The sequence below is a fragment of the Excalfactoria chinensis genome, chromosome 2, assembly GCF_039878825.1.
Source record: "Excalfactoria chinensis isolate bCotChi1 chromosome 2, bCotChi1.hap2, whole genome shotgun sequence".
NCBI lineage: Eukaryota > Metazoa > Chordata > Aves > Galliformes > Phasianidae > Excalfactoria > Excalfactoria chinensis.
Genome location: NC_092826.1, coordinates 21,383,878 through 21,406,969, shown reverse-complemented (window position 1 = coordinate 21,406,969; position 23,092 = coordinate 21,383,878). Strand labels below are relative to the sequence as shown.

The 23,092-nt window shown below is 39.6% G+C and overlaps 1 protein-coding gene across 1 annotated transcript in view; it reads left to right on the top strand.

Moving 5' to 3' along the window:
• CPQ (carboxypeptidase Q) overlaps positions 1-23,092 on the top strand; it is a 153,201-nt gene that overhangs the window by 95,701 nt on the left and 34,408 nt on the right. The window contains exons 5-6 of the mRNA XM_072328974.1: positions 896-1,007; positions 15,928-16,019. Of these exons, the coding sequence (XP_072185075.1) occupies positions 896-1,007; positions 15,928-16,019 (204 nt within the window). The remainder of the gene's footprint in view (positions 1-895; positions 1,008-15,927; positions 16,020-23,092) is intronic.

Below are 23,092 nucleotides of genomic sequence, written 5' to 3'. Positions count from 1 at the left end.
TTCTGGGTAGGACACAGCTGGGTGCTTCAGGGTCTCCTTCAGTTTTTCCTCTGTGCTCTTGTTTTTGTCCCATAGCATCATTTTACCATACTTCACATGCTGCCTTCTCAGATCAAGAGTTCTTTTCCCTCCTTGACCTCCCCACTGCAATCACAGATCCATGACCCTAGAATTCCAGGCCCAGCTTGGGAATTGTCTCATTTCCAGTATTGATGTGATGCTGTTTATCAATGTTTCAGAAAGCTCAGACCTAAAAGGGAGTGTTTCTGGGGACGTGTATAATGCTATTATCTACTGTAGCCACAAAGCTCTCTTTGCAGAGAAACCGTCTGGGACTTGCTGCCACGTAGTTTTTAATTTAAAATAACCTTATGACTTACAGAACTATAAAATACCTTGTCATTGTTGCAGCACATAAGGGACCGAGTAGTAAATTAGAGGTCCTCTGTGGTCAGAGCCATAGATAATAGCAATAAAACAACAACCTCTGTCTGGAAATACTTCAGTCCAAGTTCATATTTCTTACTTATGCAGACAAAAATTGGGTTAATCAAATTTCATACCTAAGGGCTTAAACATTTCACAACTGGAATATGAAAGAATTTTCCCCCATTATGGTAGCCTTGTATCTCTGGGAAGCATGCGCTTAACGTTTCAAGACAAAACCTTTCATTTAAACTTTCCTCACAGTGTATCTATTTGATTTAGCAGGGGTTTGTGAAGCAGTGGGATGCATTTGGCCATCCCAGATTTATGCCCAGTGGCAGAGGAAAAAGTTTTTGTTGAACTAAGAAGTCAACTTTATGACAAAATCATTGAAAAGCTTAAATGCTGAACTGACTTTTCTCATTTGCCATTTACATATAGATATGTTTTCTCATAATTGCTTTTCCAGATTGTGCTTGTCAGTGGACATCTGGACAGCTGGGATGTTGGGCAGGGAGCTATGGATGATGGCGGCGGAGCATTTATATCATGGGAAGCATTATCACTCATTAAGGATCTGGGTAAATATTTAATTTTAAATATTATTAATGCATGACATTGCCAGGATGTTGTATAAACTGGATTTTCTATTTTACCCATTTCTCTGAGCACAAATATTCATACTTAGTATAAATATTTTGCAAGTTTGTCTGTTAAATCTATTTCACCATAGGAGTCATCAAAAAGCTGCACATCAGTCAGTGATCTAGAAAGTGCTTTGGGCTTTCATATCAGAGAATTAAAGCCCACTATAAGATTCCCTATTAAAGAAGATGAAGCTTCATGAAGTCACATGAAAATCAGCTTTCTGATATTCTTCTTTGCCATCAGCATTGATGTTGAGCACGTTCTTAAATCTTTCACTGTCTTCCATGTTGCTTTTCCAGTGGCTGCTCAGTTAATCTAATTTCCACACTCATACTTCTGTCTTCATAGATTCTCATGACAATGTAATCTATGTCTCTCTCAAGAACATACAACAATGGCTGGATCCAGGCCACGATTCTACGTCTGGCCTTTTTCTTTCCACCTGCATGTAAAGGCAGTCATCAAAACTGATCCCGAACTTTACAGAGATTCATATTTCAGGGTTCCTCTTCCTTGATTGTTCTTCCTAAATAAATTTATATCCTGCCTAATCTTCTTCCACCACATACATTTAAATACAAGTATATCATCAAGATGATGGGCTCTAAGATTTGCACTTTAGGGCTGATTTCCTGATCATCTGTGCTGCTTTTATGTTGCCACATGCTTTTTTGGGGTTTGTTCTGGGCTGTGACAACTTTCTTCCTTAGCAGAAAGTAATCCAGGTCAAAGGTGCATGCACTTGAGTTTCATCAATGCAAGGATATAGTTCTGTCAAGTTGCACTTCACCACAGTGTCCTGTCACGAGTCCACAATGGGCTCATATGTCTCATCCCGTAATGTGACACAGAGATCCTGCACACCACATTGTCGTGCTGCAGTAGGTTTGTGTGATGCAAAGCAGTGTTCTCTTTCCAGGGATCACTTCTTTGAACCTGTCTTGCTCATGAGCAGGGTGACAAGTTGACCAAGCTCTGGAATTCAGTCTGTAGATGCTGGACACCAGCTGAAATTCCAGCACAGAGGCTGTCAACCTGGAACTTGCTGGTGTCCCTCCTCCAAAATTTCTGCTCAACAGAAGTGTGAGGTGAAGTAAAACACTGTGCTGTCAGTCTCTTCCAGTAGTTCTATGGGTGAAATACCAGTGTGGAATTGCTCAGCCTATTGCCTCCTGGTTTGCATATCCCCCTTTGTAGGATCTGAAGGATTGGGTTCTTTTAGTCATGAGTTTCTTCTGACTTATGAGTAGAAGCACGCTGCAGAAAGAATGTTGTTGTAGAAGGGCATGATCCTGTGTGGGGTATGTTTGGCAGGTGATAGTTCACAAGGTAAGATAAGTAAGGGTGAGTGTATAAGCAAGTAATAGTTGTGCTGGTTGTGCTGAGAAAATTATATGTAATTCCTCACAGGCTGGAGGATGAGTGTGGCAGAAACTATCTAAAAGAGCTCTGAGGGCAGCTGTGGGACTTCAGCTTATGGTTACCATCTCCCAGACTGGGATCTATGGTCAGGTACTGATACCTGAAATGATACAGTCATTAACCTAATTGGCAGGAGTGAAGCATTCAGATTCATCTGTCTGTGTTCTCCATACACGTAGTCTCTCAAAGTTTAGTTTGGTATCCTGCTGTTCTTAGTGTGTCGTAGGATTTCTGATCTCCAAAGTACAAATTCCAATCTTTTGCTTGATCTGTAGATTTTTGCTTTTATTTATTTATTTATTTAACTTCCATATGGGTTTTTGTCACTGTGCCCCTCAAAACTAGTTCAAAGCAGACTTCTTAGGTTGCTGAGTTGATATCCACGGATGCTTTTCTCCTTTTTTATAAGATGAAATCGCTTTTTCCCCATAATTCCCTTTTTTTTCCAGAACTGTAACCTGTGGTCAATAGGAATGCTCTAAGTATTCATTAAAAAACAAAGTCAGCTGCTGTTCCTGCTCTTGGCTCTGGCATAGTTTACATAAGAACCTAGCCTTTCCTGCTTCTAATCAGAAGAATTTGTGCACTTAAACAATCTCAGTGTTTCTTGAAGAGCTCTTTGTAGACGGGCTCTGTTATGTGATTAGCCACTCTTACGCTGTAATGATGAGCATCAGACATCCTTGGGAATCACTATTTATTTTGCATTATTTGAACTCCTTATCTCTCGTTTTTCACGGCCTCAGAATGACTGGAATATCAGCCTGTGACTAGAAACAAAATGCATGTGTTTGAATTTCTGTTCTTTTAGAAAAGAACTAAAAAGGATTCTTGCACAGAAGAATCCAGACCTGCTCTTTCATGTAGTATTTTGTGACCTTTTTTTTCATTTTAAGATTCTTGGAAAATTGTCTATGGTTCCTCCCCCTCTAGGAGAAAAACCATGTTCTTGTATTCGCTGATGCTATTCTATTCAGAACAAACTGTTTTGTGTCCCTTAAGGGCAACTTCATGGTGGCATCGTATAATTCTTATTCTCTGTGCTTCCTTTCAGGCATGAATGAAATGCATCGCTCACTGCTTGTTCAAATATTTGATTTCCTCTAGTAGTATAGCTTGTGTGTTTGCTGTACAACCTGTGGTGAAATGCTGTTCTCTCAGCAGAGAAATGTCTGAGCCTGTGCTGATGCTCTCTGTTCTGGTTAGCTGTTCTATTGAGCTCTTCCTGTTACAGCAGTGTTCTGCAGGAGCTTGTGACTGGAAGAAAACATCTGGGTCATCCAATCTAACCTGCAGATTGCAATGTGGGATAGAACCTTTCATCTTCCGTAGGAGAAGATGTTGTTTAGTGCAGATTTTGTATCTCGTAATGCACATAAAATCTGACCAAGGAAAAGGACAGCAAAGTGACGGATACATAGGTTGTGTGAGAAATGAATTATTGAGGTTTATCTAAAACCAACTCCATAAATTGCCTTTTCAGTGTTCAGTAGTTTCCAGCATTATACCTTGAACTGTGAAGGCTTGGTTTCATATCCTTTTGGACTCTGATAAATTTAGTTTCAGTCATATCAAATACATTTGGCATGGGAATAAACCAACAAAACTGTCTTGTCAGTATGCACATATTGAGTTCTTTACTGTTCACTGGAAGTCCTAAAGTCATGGGGCATTGTGTAGCCATGAAAACAATGTCTGCATATTGCATAGCCGGTCTTACAAATACAGGTATGTGATCTGAAAGCTGAAGGGAGCATACTGAAATACAAATTTTAGGAAGTAAATCTTGTGTTATGTGTAGTAGGGATTACCGCCGCTCTGTCTGCTGTAGTCCATTTCTTTCCAAGGAAATGAGATACTGCTGCACTATTAAAGCAAGTTTTTTAGTGGTAATCTAATAGCATTTCATCATAATATCAGGGTTACCCTTGGGATGGCTGGTGGACACAAGTTAGGCTTGTTAATTAGGACTTTGTTAATTCCATGCATTACTTGAAGAATGATTGTAAATTAAACACTATTCTGTACTGTCAAGCTAACCCCTCCCCAAACCATTCATTAGCTTTTGGCGTAGGATCAGATAATTTAGATTCATTGGAAAATCATTAAAATTGCAGTATAAATGGTTACATTTTAAGTAGTGCCGTTTCCATGTCCCAGTTAAAAGTATCTAATACTTTTATTTCTAAATATATCATGTGCTTAATGTGTTTGGCTTTGTGTTTTCTGACTCTTCATTCTTGGTTTTGGTGTGCTTTCTTTTTATTTCATCAGGCAGTTTCTCTCCTATATTCATATCATTATTTTTTTCTTCCTGGTGTTTCTGTAGATTCCCAGGCACTGTGACAGTCATCTCTCAGTTCACTGTAAGAACACATAGCAATAACACAATCTTAAGCAACTTCACACAGAGACTTCAACACTGGCTTTTTTGAGGGGGAAAAAAAAAAGTTTATCTTACTGTTTTTGGTAGGATTTCTTTTTTCCCTTTCACTTTTTAACTTCACGTGGATGCTGGTTCATTTTGGGGCAAAGGGAGGCAGCCTGGAGGCAGAGAATAACGCATTTGGAGGCAAGTTCTATGTCTTCCACATCCTGGTGATGAGAATGAGCACCACTGGTAGTTGCTTTCATCTCTCCTTCTCCAGAGAAAAAACAGTAAATTCTTAGCAAATACCTTCTTTTGGATGGATTGCAATTCAGTGTTGTGAGTCTTGTTCCATGTGGCAGTTCCATAGCTGCTCAGTACAGAAACTGAACCCCATCTTTACTGTGTGTTTACAGCTTTACTCTAGCAAAATAAATAAATAAATAAATAAAAGCTTTCCACGGTGTACTGATATACTTCCTCTCTGCTCTGTACATTTGTTGGCATGGCTCTTTCCACTGCCTGCCTGTCTGAACTCACAAACATCCACCAAAAAGTGGCCATTCTGTCCAGTGTTATCTGAATAGGTTTTTTCTCTCAGTTCATGCACAAGTTTAACAGAGCACAAGGGAAAGAAAAATGCTACTTTTTTTTTCATAGAATCATAGAATCACAAAGTTGGGAAGGGCCTACAAGATCATATAATCCAGCTGTCCTCTCATCACCATTACTACAACAAGCTATTAAACCGCATCTTGTAGCTCCTCATCCAGACACCTCTTGAACACTGCCAGGGATGGCAACTCCACCACCTCCCTGGGCAGCCATTCCAGTGCCTGACCACTCTCTGAGAGAAAAAGTTCTTTCTTATGTCTAATCTAAACCTCTTCTGGTCCAACTTGTGGCCATTTCCTCGGGTCCTGTTTGTTGCCTGGAAGAAGAGGCCAAAACCCTCCTCATCACAGCCTCCCTTCAGGAACTTGTAGTGTGCAATGAGGTTTCCCCTGAGCCTGCTTTTCTCCACACTAGCACTTCTGAAGCCTGTGTGTGCCACTGATCAGTAAGATCCCTGGCAGGCTACTTTGTGGTTAATTTCTTTGAAAAACCAAAAACTGGAGACATTTTCAGAGAAGTTGTTTATGTGAACATAGATGAAAGCTTCAGCCAATTGGTACTCTTTATTCATAGAAAAAATGGAACAAAGAGACCTTTAGAGACACTGAGGGACCTTTGCTGATTTGAACTGGTAAAGTCTCTTTCTTTCAGTGAGGCTGTGGCTGTTATGGTTATCTGAGGATTTCCGATGCTTAAGAAAATGCTCTTCAGTACTGTAGTCAGGGTTTGCAAGGCAGTAAGCTTGTGCAAATGTGCTGTTTGCCTGCAAGCTGTGTCAGCTGCCGCCTTCCCCAGGTCTCTTCGGTCTTTAACCTTTTGATCAATTCTAACTAAATTTGATAGAGGCATAGAAATATTTACAATATAAAGTTCTGAAGCGTTTTTTGCAGATGGATGAATGAGGAAAGATGGATGAGTGCCTTTATGTCTCAACAGTGGGAAAAGCAGGAAGAAGCTCTGCTTTTATCCTTTCTGTATGATGATAAATGCATGTTTAATCAGCACACATGTAACTGGGGAGTAACTGCCAGGGATATTTTCTTTTGGCTCTGTCTACAAGCCTTGTGGGGTAGTGGCAAATACTGCTATAGCAGTAGTGAGAATATGGTTTGGGGTAATTTAGAGATAATGGGAAGGCACTGGGGTATTTTTGGAAGGAATGCCTGAAGGATTCCTGTCTTTGAGCAGAGGTGATCCGTGGGGTATTGCACAAGCTGTGATGTGATGGAGGGTACTTAGCGTCTGGATAGGGAGCTAGGAGATATGGTTTAGGGGTTTTCTGTAGGTATGGTGGAGGGAGCACGGTTGGACTGGATGATCTTATAGGTCCTTTCCAACCTTGTGATTCTGTGATTCTGTACTTGGAGCTGTAGGAGAGACAGCACACAAGCAAATGTTTTCTAGAAGCCTCAAACCCATCCTGTTTTCAGATTAGACTTATGACTTTTCCATTTTACGTTTGTTGGTTCACGTTGAAAAGCTGTCTTTGGAGATAATGAATACCATTTACCTCAGCATTTTGATGTTACAGCTGTTACTGCTCTGATGTTGTCTACATCGTGTTTTCTTGTTCCTGTGTCACACGGGATTTACAAAAGAATTTGCCTTTCCAAGTGAGGTGCAAGACTGATTAAACAACTGTTCATTAAAAGTCTCCATACAATTGCCCTTAACATTATCTTGTTGCCCTGCTTTACCTTTAGTTAGCCCTGCAGGTTGGACTGGCAGCCTGTGGGACCCAGTGCTGCTCTAGATGATGATTGCCTGTTTCTTTTTTTGGGCTCCTTTGCCACCATTTCAAGCCTGCTACTGCCATGATGGTCTTCCTCAGGATTTATACTTGCTGATTTATACTTATATTCTTGTTTTTGAGCAAGAAACAGGTAGTCCGTATCCAGGGATCTTAGAGCTGTAGCATTGTTTTCTGTTTGCTTCTAATCCAGCTGCCTTCCTGCATCTCACAGCCTTGGTGGGTACTTCCCACTTGAGTCCACAGGTGCCCTCCCAGAGGAATACATGGGTGAAGCTCTGGCAAAGCCACCTTCTCCTCCAGCTCTACAAACACAGGACTTTCATCCTTAAAGGGAGCTTGGGGAACTGAATAATGAGAATAACACTGAAAAGCCTTTAGGAGGTGATCATATGCCAGTGTCAGCTTTCCAAGCATAACATTTTATGCCTTTTAACTGCAGTAGAGAGCACTAACTGAAGTTAGTGCTACGTTCAGTTTTGATTGATGAATTTCTTCTGAAAATATTCAGACATTTTAACTGCTGTGTCTCTTTTTAATTGAAAAAGCTGGAGCCAAATTTCGGGGTGGGTTTTTTTTTGTGGTTGTTGTTTTTTTTTTTTGTTTTTTGTTGTTTTTTTTTTTTTTCCATTGAGAAGAGAAGCTGTTGGGATCTGCTATTTGACACTACAGTTGGGATCTGCTACTTGACACTACAGTCTGGGTTATTTCCAGAGTCTCACCTCTGCCAGCATAAGGAGAATGAAAGAGTTGACAGGTCTTTTGTTCACATCTCAGGTTTCTTTCAGGAACATTTATGCAGAAGCTCTCCTTTTTCAGAGATGTGCTTTCTACCTTTGTGTGACCGTCTTTGGGTCTAACTTGTTAGTCCACTTATGGTGTTCTCCCAAGCCCAGAGGGGGACATGTTCGCCCACTACTGCTCAGTCTGTGTGTTTACTTGGTGCATCTTCAGAACTGACTGTGCCAAATCACAAACTTACCCTCTTATCCCTCGGTTGTTTGAACAGAAACTTGTAAGACTGTGATTTACTGCCACCTGAGATCTTGCCCGTGTTGAAGAAACTGGCGTAGTCTTCAGGAAAGTCAGTTCCCCTCCAAACAAGACTATGGTGATGGCTTTTGGTACAGAGTAAACATTTCGCCTTTCTTGCTGTTGTCACATGTGCATTGAGCTCATGTTCAGTCGTGTCTGCATACCACATCAGACCAGAAGTCTCCTGCTATGACTGTGCCTCCAAGTGCTTCCGGGAATCCTGGTTCTTCCATATAAAAAAATATTTGTCTTTGGATGTTGCCAAAGAAGTCAAGTAAATGAACAGGGCATATTTTCCTCTTCCTCAGCATAGAGAACGACGCATGATGTCATTGCTGCTGTAGCAATCTGATGAAGGAAGGCTTATTGCTGACAAAAACTAATAACAGCCATCACACGTTTTGCATGGCATTCTTACATTACTGGACTGTGATCTGGGTATGCATAAGAAGGGGAGAAATTAATGGCCATAGGTCCTATGCATACTTCTCCCTCTTCTTCCTTTTACCAGTGTTAGAGGGAAACGGGATTTTCATCAGTCAACTTTCCTATAGGTGTATACAGGGATCTGGTACGACCAGATTTCTGTTTCTTTGAGTAAAAACACATAAAACTAAAGAAGTGTTTTCAAACTTATGCACATAAGAATTCCAAGGTGCAACCTGTATTACATTTTATGTAACTCATAAGGAGTTGATTAGGCAATTTTTCCACTTTAAAACTTATTTTAAATTGAATATGTAATTCTCCTCTGAATTATATCCATTACTAATGTGACTCAGAAACCATAAGACAGATTTCTATTCAGCTCACAGTACTCTTTGTATGAAGTTACATTTCTCAGTCCCAAATTCACTGGCTAATATACGAGAACTAAAGAGATATTTTATTAAAAAAGTATTTATTGGAGTCATTCTTTTTCTGCTAGTTTAATTGAAGTCATATAACTACAATTTTAACCTACTTTATAAAAATGTTGTTAAATGAGTTTCTGCATTTTCTGTAGCTGCAGAGATGCAGTTGTTACTGTCTCAGTTATGTTGTGGAACATCATTAAATGGCTGCTTTTCTAGTAGACTTTTTTTAATTAAATATCCCTGATAATAACTCCTTGTTCCTACATTCTTTCCACTTCCCCAAAGCTGCAGATTTTATTCTGACCTTCATAGTTTGCAAATCTGCTAAATCTGTTTAATATGAAATGTACGTGTGTGCTGTTACACTATACAACTGCATTTAAACCTTCATTTCAACATGCAACTGAATGCGTATTTGGCAAATACTGAAGTTTTCAGCTTCCATACTGAGCTGGCATAGCCAGTGATATTAATTGGGCAGTACATTTGGGCTTACTGCCCTCCTTAGCTGTGTTGCCCTATGTCCTGTGGACTGCAGCTATGTTGCAAGCTTTAACTTACTGTAAATAAGTGTGCTTTCTTTATGAAAATATTAAAAACCTGGTTACAGAAGCTGTTATGATCTCCTTTTTTTCACCAAATTTGCAGCCCAGCCAGCAAGGTAAAATACTGGAAACTTTCCTGGATGAAATCAGAGGTATTTTGTCCTTGCTGTCAAGATTTTTAGGGTGTATGTTTTCCATATGGTGAAATGAGTTGTGGTTGGTGCATGTTCTGAGCTGTCAGCTCAGATGCCATAACAGATTTGGGCTGCTGTCAAGAGCAAACAGAGGGACAGCAGAAGCAGAAGGTAGAGCCACAACATGGAAAAGGTCAAACCACATTTAATGCTTGTAATGTCAGAGGGAGTGAGGGAGAAAGGCCTGTGTTGCCTTTTTCGCTCTGCGAGATTTTTATGAGATCTTTGAATACCTTTCAGAAAGAAGGACAGTAAGGTGGACTTTCAGTGTGGACTTTGTGACACCAACACTCCAAAACGGCAAGCAGAGAAGAGCATTTCCCAGGACTCCTGTTGGTGCTGTCCCTGAGCTGTGTGGGCTGGTGGCTCTGAGGCAGCACCTCAGCAGCACCCGCTGCAGCCCAAAGCACAGGGCCCTGCACTCTGCTTCCCTCTTCTCTTCATCTCCCCAGTTAAAAGACTTAATATGTGTTAGGTCTAGTTACTAGACTTGCAAATCATTCACAGCTTTCCCCTCTAGTCTTGTAAGTACTGCTCCTTCCTTGACATTTCCTCCTGGATATTCCATCGCTTTCTAAAAATAAATCTACCTCGAACTTCTCATGTTTCCCACTTCCAGTCTTCTGTAAAACTTCCCTTCCTAATCTGTCACAAGCTCATCAGCCCTCTCCCTTCTAAAAAGAAGAATTTCCTTGGGTTAATCTCAGCTGTAGTCAGTGCTGCACACCTGCCCCTCCAGCTGTCGAATGCCCTTTGGGATACAACTCGCTCTTTCCTATATCCTGAGTCTTGCCTCGTACCCCACTTACCTCAGCCCTTGCTATTTCCCTGACCCTTTTTTTTCCCCATACACCTGTCTAGAAATCTCCCATTCCATGACTGAAGCTGGTATGTCCTCTTCCCACCCAAAACACTCCACTGGAGGAGCCCTTCTCTGGCATCAGCCATGATGGCGGTGCGGACCCCAACCTGTTGGCACTGCCCACTTGGCTTGGCTCAGTTTTTCTTTCCTACTTTCCAGCATCTGTCCTGCCCATTTTCTGTCTTTTTCTTCATACATTTCCATGGCTCTTCTCCAGCTGACCCTGTGAGACAGCCTTGCTTTCTCCAAGGCCCAGGAAAATTCATTCTTTTTTACTATAGACCTTTATGACTGCCTGATTTCTTCACTTCCAAGCATCCTATACAACCAGCACCTCGTCTTCAGTATTACAAGCAAAGCCTGTATAATGGAACAAAGAAAAATCAAGTAGATTACATTATATAAGAAAACAAAGGCAGTTTCTCAAAAACCTGCTGCTCTACTCTTCATTTAGGTTCTCCAGAGAATTACAACTATATCATAGTCACAGTTTAAGTAATACTGACATTTTTTGAGATGTGCTTTGTCTTCTCAAAGCTTTTAACTTTGCTAGATCATTGTTCTTCACTCAGTTTTGAGGCAATAAATATTTCTTAATGCAAGGTCTTAGGAGATAGACTTTTCTCAGCACAAATAGTAAGATAAGGTTTGTTCAATCATAGGGGATTGTCTTTCCACTAACAGAACAGAAGCACAAATCCTGCCATTTTACAGTGAAGAGTCCTTCATCTTCAGAAGAAAAAGTATGGACATGCTGAATAAATTGTGTTATTTCTTTCATTTTATGAAAGCTGTAAGCTGAACAGCTATTTGATTTGCTTATAGCTCATACCGGAGTCTTGGTTTGCAGGGAAGAAAACCTCCTTTTTACATAGAGGTGGAATGCTTGTTGCATTTTTAAGAAATGATCAGTGTCATAACAACATGATGACTCTTTAAGTAGTCTTATTAGCCTCCATACACTGTCTTCTTAGATAATACTGTGTCTTTGCACTTAATCCTCCCCATTAGTAAAGACGTATGTTTATAAAGTGGAAAAAACTAGTAAATATTTACTAAAGGAAGCTCAGAATTTACATTGCTGATTCTCATTTTGGTTAAAGACACAATTCAATTTCTCCCTCCTGGCTTATGTTTTATTGTAAGAGTGTGGCACCTTTCTTATGTACATATATATGTGGCGCACGGTGCAAGAACTGCCGCTTGCAACACCGAGGGCCTGGGTTCGAATCCCCCCTGTGGTGCAAGTGGCAGAAATGCTGCTCTGCTACACAGAGGGCTCGAATCCCGGGGGTTGGACTCGATGATCTCTAAGGTCCCTTCCAACTCACACGATACTGTGATACTGTGATATATATAAAATCTGTGACATATTATTATAATTTATACCAGACTGTATGTTTCATTTTTGCTGTATGGGAATCTCTGTTAAGTACCCTGTCACAGGTAGGTTATCCAGAGTTGTGGGAACCTAAGTGGATTTAATAAATGCTATAATGTCTGGAAAATATCGATTTTCTACTTCAAATTAATATAAAATGTATAGATATGCATGTATGCGTATGTGTACTTTCCCGTGTTATTTACTGGCATTCACACTTTGTGTAAATTATGAAAAAAGGCTTTTGGCAAAATACTTCATTGTAGCGGATGGTTGAATTCAGGATGAATAGTTAATACCTTTAGTACAACTATGAATCTTCTTTTTCACAAGCATTTGATATTTTGGCTGACCTAGGCTTGCTGCTGACTTCTGCAAGTCTGAGCAACTTCCACTTGAGTTAATTTCAGTTCTGAGTGACCCAAAGAGGGCACAGAAGGGTCCTTGCGTTGATGCAGAATACAGTTATAGCCTCCTGCATTTTCCAAAATTATCCATGTACTTTAATATTCCAGAATCTTGAAAAAAGATTCTGATGTGAAGAACTGTTTTACATATGAAACAGTTTTCCCTCACTTTAAAATTTGCTTCACATCCCTCTACGTGATACACTCAGCACAGAACATAGTTTTGTGGTCCAAGTGGTATTTTATCATGTCTTTTCAATATGCATTTGTGCTGTGATCTGCAAGACTTCTGATTTTGTGCTGGTGTTTTCTTGCTTAGGAACTGGTAGTCTTTAAGAAGTAAGCTGCTGTGTCTGATGCACAGACTCAGATGTGAACAATCCAAATCCTTTATTACAAGTTCTCACATCACTTATATACCTTCACAAGTTTTCTTTTCCTAGCTCTCCCATTCACCCCTACATGGCTACAGAACATTCCACAAACACTCTTCAACTGTTCATGTGGTTACTTCTCCAATGAGATCTGCGAGCTGATCTTTCTTCTTCTAGAGGTGTCCTTGGTTCTCATGCTGTTTATCTTGCACCATAGCTGCTGCTCCATACAGTCTTTCTTGTATTCCCACAATAAGCCAAAATAGTTAGACTTTATTAAAAAGGAAGAAAAAAAAAACAACAGGTTGTAGCTTAAGTATAATACCTCATACTTTTAATAAAGGCAGGCATTCAGAATATTCTTGGTAATTTTACTTATGAATATTGGATTTATTTGATACACTTTGGTCAGAATATCTGTGTTGTTAATAACAGGTAGATAAATACTTATCGCTTTCAGATAATGAGGAAATGAAATTTTCCTCTGTCTACTTTGTATTTGAAATGAATGCATCCAGAGGTTTTGGTCTTTTATTTATTTATTTATTTATTTATTTATTTATTTATTTTATTTGCCCATGTATCTTCAGTAAAGCAAACAGTGAATCTCCTCACACTGATCTCTGAGCTCTGAGATTGGAAGAGTTGGTACATTGCCACCAGGAGCAGAAAGACCAAAGCCTAGCTGGACATTTTCCCCCTCTACTTCAATGGAAGGATAAAGTGACAAGCTAAGGAAGGTGTGTGAGCCAAGACCTTCTCAAGGTTTAGCAGAACACAAGCAGACAGAGTTATAGCAGCAGTGGCAGACCCAGACTCGTTTATTTTTGGACTAACAAGTCTTGATCTTCCATGACTGAGAGCAGGCAGGAGATGCTGCTTCTCTGTCATGATTATCTCCTGCCCAAGCTGTTTTCACAGCTGTGGTGTGGTAGGCTGGAGATGAGATGTCAGTATGTTGCAGTTTATGATATGACACACATAACCATTCACTGGCACCCCTCTTCGGTGCGTAAGCTGTGAATGAATTACCACCTTTGTAACCAAGCCACTAACACATCTGGGGTTGTTTTGTGCCTGAAAATTTTCTAACATCAACACAATTACTATTTTAGTATCTTAATTTTCCCTTGTTGGCCATCTGTCTGATTTGAAATGTGAAGGAGGCTAATCCCATACAGTAATGATTTAGGAGGGGAGCAGGAAAGAGGATGGGGAGGGAGGGCTTAAACTAATGATTGCTGATGACCTTACTGTTTACAGTCAGCAGATTGACATTTAGAAAATACACTTTTTTATCCCCTAATTCTGTTCTCTGTCTTCCTTTTTTTATTGAAATAATAGACAGTGCAAGGTGGTTTGTTCAGATTTTGAGCACTTCTTTTTCGCTCTGTCTTCAGTTATTAGAATTTCTAATGGAATTGATGCAGGGAAACCTTCCACTGATTTTCATTGGATTGGGAGAAAAAGAAAAAGTAATGAAGATCAGGTCTATTTGTAAACGTCATCCATTTCAACTAGGAAAACACATTTTCACAGTGATACTGATATTATTTCTGCTCAACAGAGAAGCATGGGAAGTCATTTACCCCTTATTGTTTATCATATTTTCCTATCTGGCTTCGCTTTGGTTTTGTGTTTTGTTTATGAGTGTACTTTTTTAAACATTTTTGAGGGGGTTATTTGTGCTGGAATACAATTAGCAGAGAGCACTGTTTGCTCTTGGTCTTCTTGCTCTTCCGTGCTTTCAGTCTTGATGTCTCAAATGTATTCATTTATGAGTACAGTCAATCAAATAAATAAACAATGTCTATCTCTCCAATTCTGCCATGGCAGTTTCAAAATATATCTGAAAACTTGTCTTTCTTACTGAGCTATCACAGCAAAATGCTAAATGGCCCTGTGTTTGCCTTCCTTTGCATACATTCAGCAGGCAAATGTATTTTACATTCCAGAGTACAGATTGCTTGTCATTTGTCTGATAAAAAGCAAAATAATATTGTAGTGCCTCTCAGTTTTAGAGAAGGGAAACATCCAGTAGCTTGCATCCAATTAATTAACTTTGGTGAAAAACGGTAGCCCTCATGAAAATTTGATTTGGATCTGCTGAAAGCATGCGTACATTATTTACTGCAGACCACCAGAAAGAGGATATATGTCAGAAATTTATCAAGGCAGTTATTTTATGTTATTTTTATGTATGTTTTGTAGACACCTGCAGTGTATTCCACAAACGTACTTCTCCTGTACTACTGCAGGAGATGCAACTGGTTGCAGCACCGCAACAAACTGCCCCTTTCTCTGCAGTCCTTCCTCCAAACAAGCCAAGGGTAGTCTGGAAAACAAAACCCAAACTAGAAGTATCAAAGAACAGCTTGGGTTGGAAGAGATCTCTGGGATCATCAAGCTCCAACCCTCTTACCACATGGCCTCCAACCTCCATATCTAATACTAGACCTGACTACCTAGGGCCACATCCAACCTGGCCTTGAACACCTCCACGTGCAAGGCATCCACAACCTCTCTGGGCAGCCTGTTCCAGTACCTCACCACTCTCTTGGTAAAGAACTTCCCTCTGATATCCAACCTAAAGCTTCCCTGCTTCAACTTAAAATCATTTCTCCTTGTCCTGCCATTATCTACCCATGTAAAGAGCTGACTTGTCTCCTGTCTGTAGGTTCCCTTTGTGTGCTGGAAGGCTGCAATGAGGTCATCCCACAGCCTTCTCTTCTCCAAGCTGAACAAGCCCATGTCCCTCAGCCTGTCTTTGTAGGGGAGGTGCTCCAGCTCTGATCATTTTTGTGGCCCTCCTCTGGACATCATCCAGCAGCTCCCTGTCCTTCTTGTATTGGAGGCACCCAGGCCTGAACACAGTACTATAGTTTGTGGTAGTTTGTGTTCGGTGAAGGTAGGGGTGATTGAATGGAAACTCAGGCATTTCTGGCATTGAGCAATAGACACCAATGCAAAACATGTTCAGATAGATGAATATGAAGATGATGAACACTAATACTAAGAGATAACATTTTAACATATGTTTTAGGACTTCGTCCAAAAAGAACTCTACGCTTGGTGCTGTGGACAGGAGAAGAACAAGGAGGAATAGGTGCTGAGCAATACTACCAGTTGCACAAGGTAAATAATGTCTTCAGATTATTTGCTCGGTGGCACCTTTCTCAATAGTTTTGCGATATACTCATTATTTTTGTCAGAATATTCAGCTTAATATTTAACTGAAAATAGTGTTTATAGTTCTGCCTGAAAGAATGTTTCATCTTCTATCATAAAAGTAAACTTCATACTGTTTTCAACATAAAGTGATGCGATTGTGTATAGACTTGTTCCACTTGACCTAATGTACTCCATCACAAAACTGCTCTGAAGCAGATGTTGCATGAGGATATCTGCCATAGCTTCCAAACATACTGGCTTTCTTAGAATATATGAGGAATGGTCCACATGTGTTGGTAATATAAACAAATTTTGTTTGGCTTATGTATTTCTGCTTTATGGCATCTTTCCATAATATTTTACAGTGTAAAACAAGAAAAATCTTAATTTGTTTTTAATGGTGTCTACTCTAAAATGCTCTGTGGCAATTATTAGTTTAATGTGATCTGTAATATTGCAAGTGCTTGACTTCTGTTGATGCAATCTCTGTTATCAGGATAAAAATATTGTCCATTTTCACAACTGTTTCACCTGTCAGCAACTACCTTTACAAAGTACAGCATGAGATAAGGAAAGCTGCATAAAGCTATTTTGGAGATAAGACTTCAAAATATGTTTGGTTTTTATTTCCCAAGAAATTTATGATGTACCTGTACAACTAAAGTTAAGTAGATATCTTTTATTCTTTTCCATAATGTATTAGTATATACTCTCAACAATGGTTATTATATCTGAGTTCTGCAGAGAAGGACCTAGAAGTTCTGGTGGACTACAGGTTGACCATGAATCAACAGTGCGCCTTTGTTAACAAGAAGGCCAATGGTTTATTAAGATAAGACTTGTTTAGTTTGGAGAAGAGAAGGATTTGTACTTCATGGTACCATTCAACCTCTGCAGTTCTGTGATTCTGTAAAGACAAGAAGAATAGGAATGTGTTTTGGAAGTCACCTGCTGTACAACTGTACACGAGCAGACTTACAGGAAAGTAATGAATTCCTAGATGCTATTAGTGGTAAACAGCCTAACAGAATAAGTGCACAGAATCATTACTTTGAATCAGCCTCATTGCGATGAGCAAAATTAAACTGATTTGCATCTGCAACAGAGTGGTCAGAGGTAGCACTGTGATGCTACCACTAACTTGTTTAACATTCCTAAGAAGTGTTTTAACTGCCCATGCATAATGTAGCCATCCTTATACCTCTACGTTATAGAGGAAGCCCAGCTCTCTAGTTTGGAAGAGGAATTTAAGAGCTTGCTTTCTCAGGTTCAGAGAGGTGGCAGATTGCAGTTTAGTGTGCATTAAGTACTCTGGATTTACTCACAGATGCCCTGATGTTCAGCAGGATTAAACCGGCATGAGATATTCTGGAATATATCCCAAGGGAAAGAGCTGGTTCTCATTTACAGAAGTGCATTTTAGAAGAGCTGGAAGGGACAGAGCAAACATTTTGTGCCTGATGCATTCTGCTCGTGGGAAGTTTATCACCTCTGAGGATTCTGGATAGAGCACTCATTTCCTTTGTGGAAAATCAGCTTTATCCTATGGTTTTACAACTGTCAGAACACACGAAATTGTCTCATCTTTTTTCAGGAAGTCTGTATTTCACTACAGTCTCTAGGATTTATATTCAGAAGTAATATCAAAAAATGGGCTTAGGGATCAAATGTGAAAATATAAAGCAGATTTGGGTATTGTTTGAAAGATACCGGATTACTTTACTTTTAAACTGAAAAAGATGTCTCAAGTTTTGCTGTGTTGATGCCATTCCATCTGGATGTTGTGCTCTGCAAAGAAAGTACAGTCCAACTTAACATGAATTTGTAATTTACATGGAGAATTTAAGCAGAAACAACATCCGTCTGTTGTTTGTTGTTCTTGTTTCCCCCCCACCATGTGATCTGGCAGAATTATAAACTGATACAACAACAGGACATCGCATTACTCATAATAACAAAATAAAGCAGATTAATACTGTACATTATACTTAGCGTGAAAAATATCTTAACTTTTTAATGATTCAGTAGTGCAAATTTCTGGCAATTAGAGTAGTATGGCGCAAAACATTGATTCTTGATATTAATGAGTACGACTGAAGTGAGAGCGTTATTTAAAGACGCCTTGTTAAATGAGAGATGGTCCGTATGACTCATCTGCATAGCTGGGCTGATTATGACTTTAGCTTGCTACAAACAAGTAGAAATATGAATGCTGTAATTCAGCACAGACAGACATGGATTTCCTTGACATTCTAAATTACAGCCTCATGTCAGTGGAAATGTGGCAGGGGAGAAGAAATGAAGACAATATAGTACTGGACGAGTACAGATACTCTTCTTTTTGTAGCCTATTTATTTTTTCTTTCCGTGTAATTTCTGTTCTTTCTTCCTCATCTGTCATTGTAGGTTGCTGCTGATGTGTAGGGAATAAGTTACTGCAGAAGTAACAGCAGCAACAGTGATTGTAGTATGGTTCAGGATAATTAACGCATATCCCCAAATAATGGCATTATTTGTATCATGCTCAGGTGTTTTTGCAGAGCCTGTTGTAGTGTCTGCTTGCTAAAACTAGTCATAGGGTATATTGACTGTTCAGAGCTTTATCAGAAAGTAAGAGCCATCTTGAGCTGACCAGAGCTCAGTCTAACCTCGTCTCCTGTCCCTGACAGCACGCAGTAAACAGATGCTGATGCAGCTAGAGTAAGATCAGTCACATAGATTACTAATGCAACCATTTTCTTGTTTTTAAGAAACATTTTTCTGGAGAGAATCTCATAGGCCTCATTCCCTTGTATGATTTTTCCAAGATGTTTCCAAAAGCAGAAAGCCAAATTCTGTCCAGCATTTTCAATGCATTCCATTGGTGCAGGGGTGACTGCTGCCCACCAGTACATCTCAGAGCACTTCTTAATTTGGGGTAGAAGCCTCCCAGGGGAATCCCCAGCATCTTTACTCCCGAAGAAAATGCCCATCCAAGTGCTCAGTGCTTTTCATCGGTGGCCACTACTTAAATTTACTCCTAGACAGGAAAAAGGCCTTGTTTGCCTTGACAATAAAGACTATTTTCTTTGATGAAGAGGAATGAAATAAAAATATCTAAGTGTAAATCAGGCTCCAAATCCTGGTATTCAGTGTTAAATGTGAAGTGCTTGGTTTTGTGATCTGTTTGTTGAGGATGGCTCTTATCTACAAACCATGTAAATAACTTGAAACATTGCAGCTGCTACTTTCCTATACAAGTTGCATGATGGAAGCAGGAGGAACATGGTTTAGTAGTTCTGGAGGAACTCATTGCATCTGTTCTGTACAGACTCATATACTCTTTAACAACAGTACCTGATTACCTTCCAGAAGGTTTGAAGTATTTCACATGCCTATTCTTATGATGTCTTACCGAGGGGACAGATAGGCATAAATAATTGCCTTACCTTGGTAGAGACTTCTGGAGTTTTCACTCTTGGTTTGCAGAGGGAAAGTTCAAAGATGGGTACCTCACATTGCACGCAGGTTGCTGAGGTTGGTATTAGTCTTTTGTTCCACTTTCATTTCACTGCTTTGTACTTATCTCTGCTAAAGATCTATGTGCCATAAAGACAAGGTTACAGTTATTTACCCCTTTGAATTAAGGGACTGTGAATGGCAGATAATTATTTTGCAATATAAGTTTTGCTTACAATCTCCTAGGAATGCAAAAATGTTTTGTAATTAGAATGCAAAAAGATACTGGGCCAAATTGAAATTTTCTTAAGTAATTCTACTGGGATCATTGGAGTCATTAATGTGTTAAGAACTTGTTTCAGGCTGTACTAGAGAAAGCTTGCTCAAGTATTTCTGCGTGTTTTTATTGCTATCTTAATGATGTTTAGGGTGCTTACCTAAATATCTGGTGCACATGCCATACACTGCTTGAATGTTTTAAGAAAGATTTGATTTTCTGGAAAGTGGGAATCATCAGTGTTTTCTATGGCTTCCTTTTGTGTTTGTTTCCTAAAAGATTTGATATTTTCCCCAAACTGAATTTGTATAAAAACAGGTCTTTCTGAAATGCAGGTATCTCGTTGCTAATTTAAGTACTCTTTACAGATGCTCACATGAGGCGTCTGCTGTAATTTACTAATGAGTTACTTCCTCCAAGAAGGAAATAGCCCCAAAATTTCTTGCCACTTTCAGGTGAAATGATTCTTCCCCAGAAAGCATTGTCTCCTCAGAACTGGACTTAGAGAACACATCCCAGCGTGCCGAGTGTTCTGGTGAAATATGAGACACGAATTTATGTGTGATTTGAACCAAACACATACAGGACTTGAATATGGGCTCTTTTGTCCAAACGAAAGACATTGACCATTTGGCTATCAACTGTTTTCAGGAAATATTCTCTGTAATTAAAACTACTGCTTTTTGTCTTGACCACTGCTGCCTTGTTGTTCCATTCTTCTCTCTCCTTGACTTCCAGCTCTTGTTGAGCCTTCAAAAGGTGTGAGAGACTCTTTGGTGTAGGACTGGCATTTTATGTTGTATTCATGCAGGAAACAGCACAATGGCTTCTTGAATGTAAAGCCTCCTGTAGATCCACGGCACGTAATACACTTAATCATTAGCACCATCTGATATTTGTGCAGAAGTCTGATGCCATATATATATGTATTGTTGCCATGTGCTTCCATGGTTCAAACACCCCCCTGCCCTAGATTCTAGTGCTGCCCCCCGCTAGGGCTAAAAAGCCACCATGACTCAGCGAGGTAGATGGCAAAATGGCATTTATTGGGAGTAATTAACACCTTATATACCTTAATCACTTTGTCTACGCCCACTAGGGTGTACATTTGAAATGAGCGCCCAAGATACATCACAAGGTAAAGGACTGAACAGGGGAGGTACTATCACATCACAGCTCGAATCCTCGTTAATGCCTACAACATCTCACCCTCCCTAAGCACAACAAGGTTCTGCCTCGTTAAAGCCTACAACATATATACATATATATATTTTTTTTTTTTTTAATTTGGGCTGAAATAGGACAAAAAGAAAACAAACCCAACAACTTGAAGCTTTTCAGAATTTCCTGTCCAGCTTTACTACTGATTTTCACTCTAGATATTTCCATTTATACTGAATGAGGGACGAGTTCAGCAAATTAACAGTAGGCATGCTGCTCCTTTCTATGTTCTACTAGTTTAGATTTGTGTTATGCAATACATAAAAAGCAAGATTTTAAAGAACAGAAACAAGAAACTGAGCAGAAAAGAATATGTTTTAATTATGGATATAGCGTTATTTCACCAAAGGGTAAAATACAGCTACCTAGGATGCAGAGAGATACAAATGAAGACGTAGTCTCTAAAGCCCTTGGTCACAAACCCTGCTTCCTTTTTGAGTGCTTATTTAGGCAGTTCCTTGACCTGCATGTCATTTTGTTGTCAACTTTGATTAAGGCAAATAACCTTCTGTGATGATTTCTATTTAGGAGATCAGGTTGGTGGCACTCTCTTAAAATCCTGCTATGAATCATTAAGTTGAGAAACAGAAGAAATTAATAAAAAAGGTTCAAAACAACCAAAAGAAAGTAATTGCACTGCCTAATTGTGCTGCCTTTGCCAGAATTACATTTAACAACCAGTAGCGTACTTGATTATATTCACCACGGGAAAGCTAATATAATTGATCAATTATATTTTATATCAGTTCTTGATCAGCAGGATTTCATAATTCTTGATATAGAATTGTCATAGTGAAATCTGCAATGAAAATCAGATTTTGCTACAACACAAAGAAGAGTTGGTTCCCTCCCCATCCAGAAGCAGGAAGGATACAGAATCAGTCATGGCAGTATGTCTCTTGGATGTCTGATCTTGGTTCCATGTGGGCAGATTTCATACATGATGTTAAGAGAACTTTCTTGTCTTTTTATATCTTTTATCATGTTCTGTTCCCTGAAGTGACTAGCAGAGATGTCATCTGAAACATAAACCGGTGGAATGTCTGCCTGTGCTGCCCAGAAGGAAATGTCAGGTTCCCCGTGTTACTTCAGGTATACAAAATGAACAGCAGACCAACAGATGAAGCCCATAGACTCTTAATGTTTATTTATCCCCACCGGTGTTGATTCTTCCGCCTTAAAAAATGGTGTTGCTCATCGCAGGGTGGCTTAAACCTCATAAGAACAGTAATTCGGTAACACAATGTATACAGCAACTATTTTCAAAGTGTTTGAATGTAGAAACAAGCATATATATGCATGCATATATACACACATACATTCATACATGTGTACTAGGTCTCCATCTATTTAGCTGGAGAGGTAGCCAAAGTATATAAGGTAATGGCCTCCAAGTACATACTGGAGGTATCCTTACTCTTCCTCAAAGTCAACATTTTCTAGTCTGGTCCATGAAGAACTAGTTCCAGCAGTTCTGTGACTGTACAGAACTAACTGGAGTTACTAAAAGAGACATCTTCTGAGGATGGCTGTTTCTTGACTTCCATGTACTCTGCTGACTGCAGCTCCTCAGTTCATTGGAGTGTTGTACTTTAGGAGAGCTGGGACACATCAATCCCAGTTCCCTACAGCTGTGGAGGACACAGAAAACCACCACTTTGTCTTGACTCACTGTGATGAACTTTCTCCTCCAGGACCTCTTTCTAAAATTGCACCTCTCATCCAGATCAGAACCTAAAAACATGCTGTGTGAAAACAGTAAGGATATGCTGTGCCAGCTTCCAAAGAGTTGCTGACCTATTTTCATCAGTCTATTGCTGAAAGTTACAAAAGTCATCTTTCTGCTGAAAATGCAAACATCCTTTAAAGTTGTCTTTGATTTAAATTACTGCTTTAGAGAAGAACATATTGCGTATTTTCAGATGAATTTGCCACTAAGATGATCAGAGGGCTGGAGCACCTCTCCTATGAAGACAGGTTGAGGGAACTGGCCTTGTTTAGCTTAGAGAAGGCTCTGGGGAGACCTCATTGCAGCCTTTCAGTACTTGAAAGGAGCATATAAATGGGAAGGGGGACATCTGTTTACAAAGCTGGATAGTGA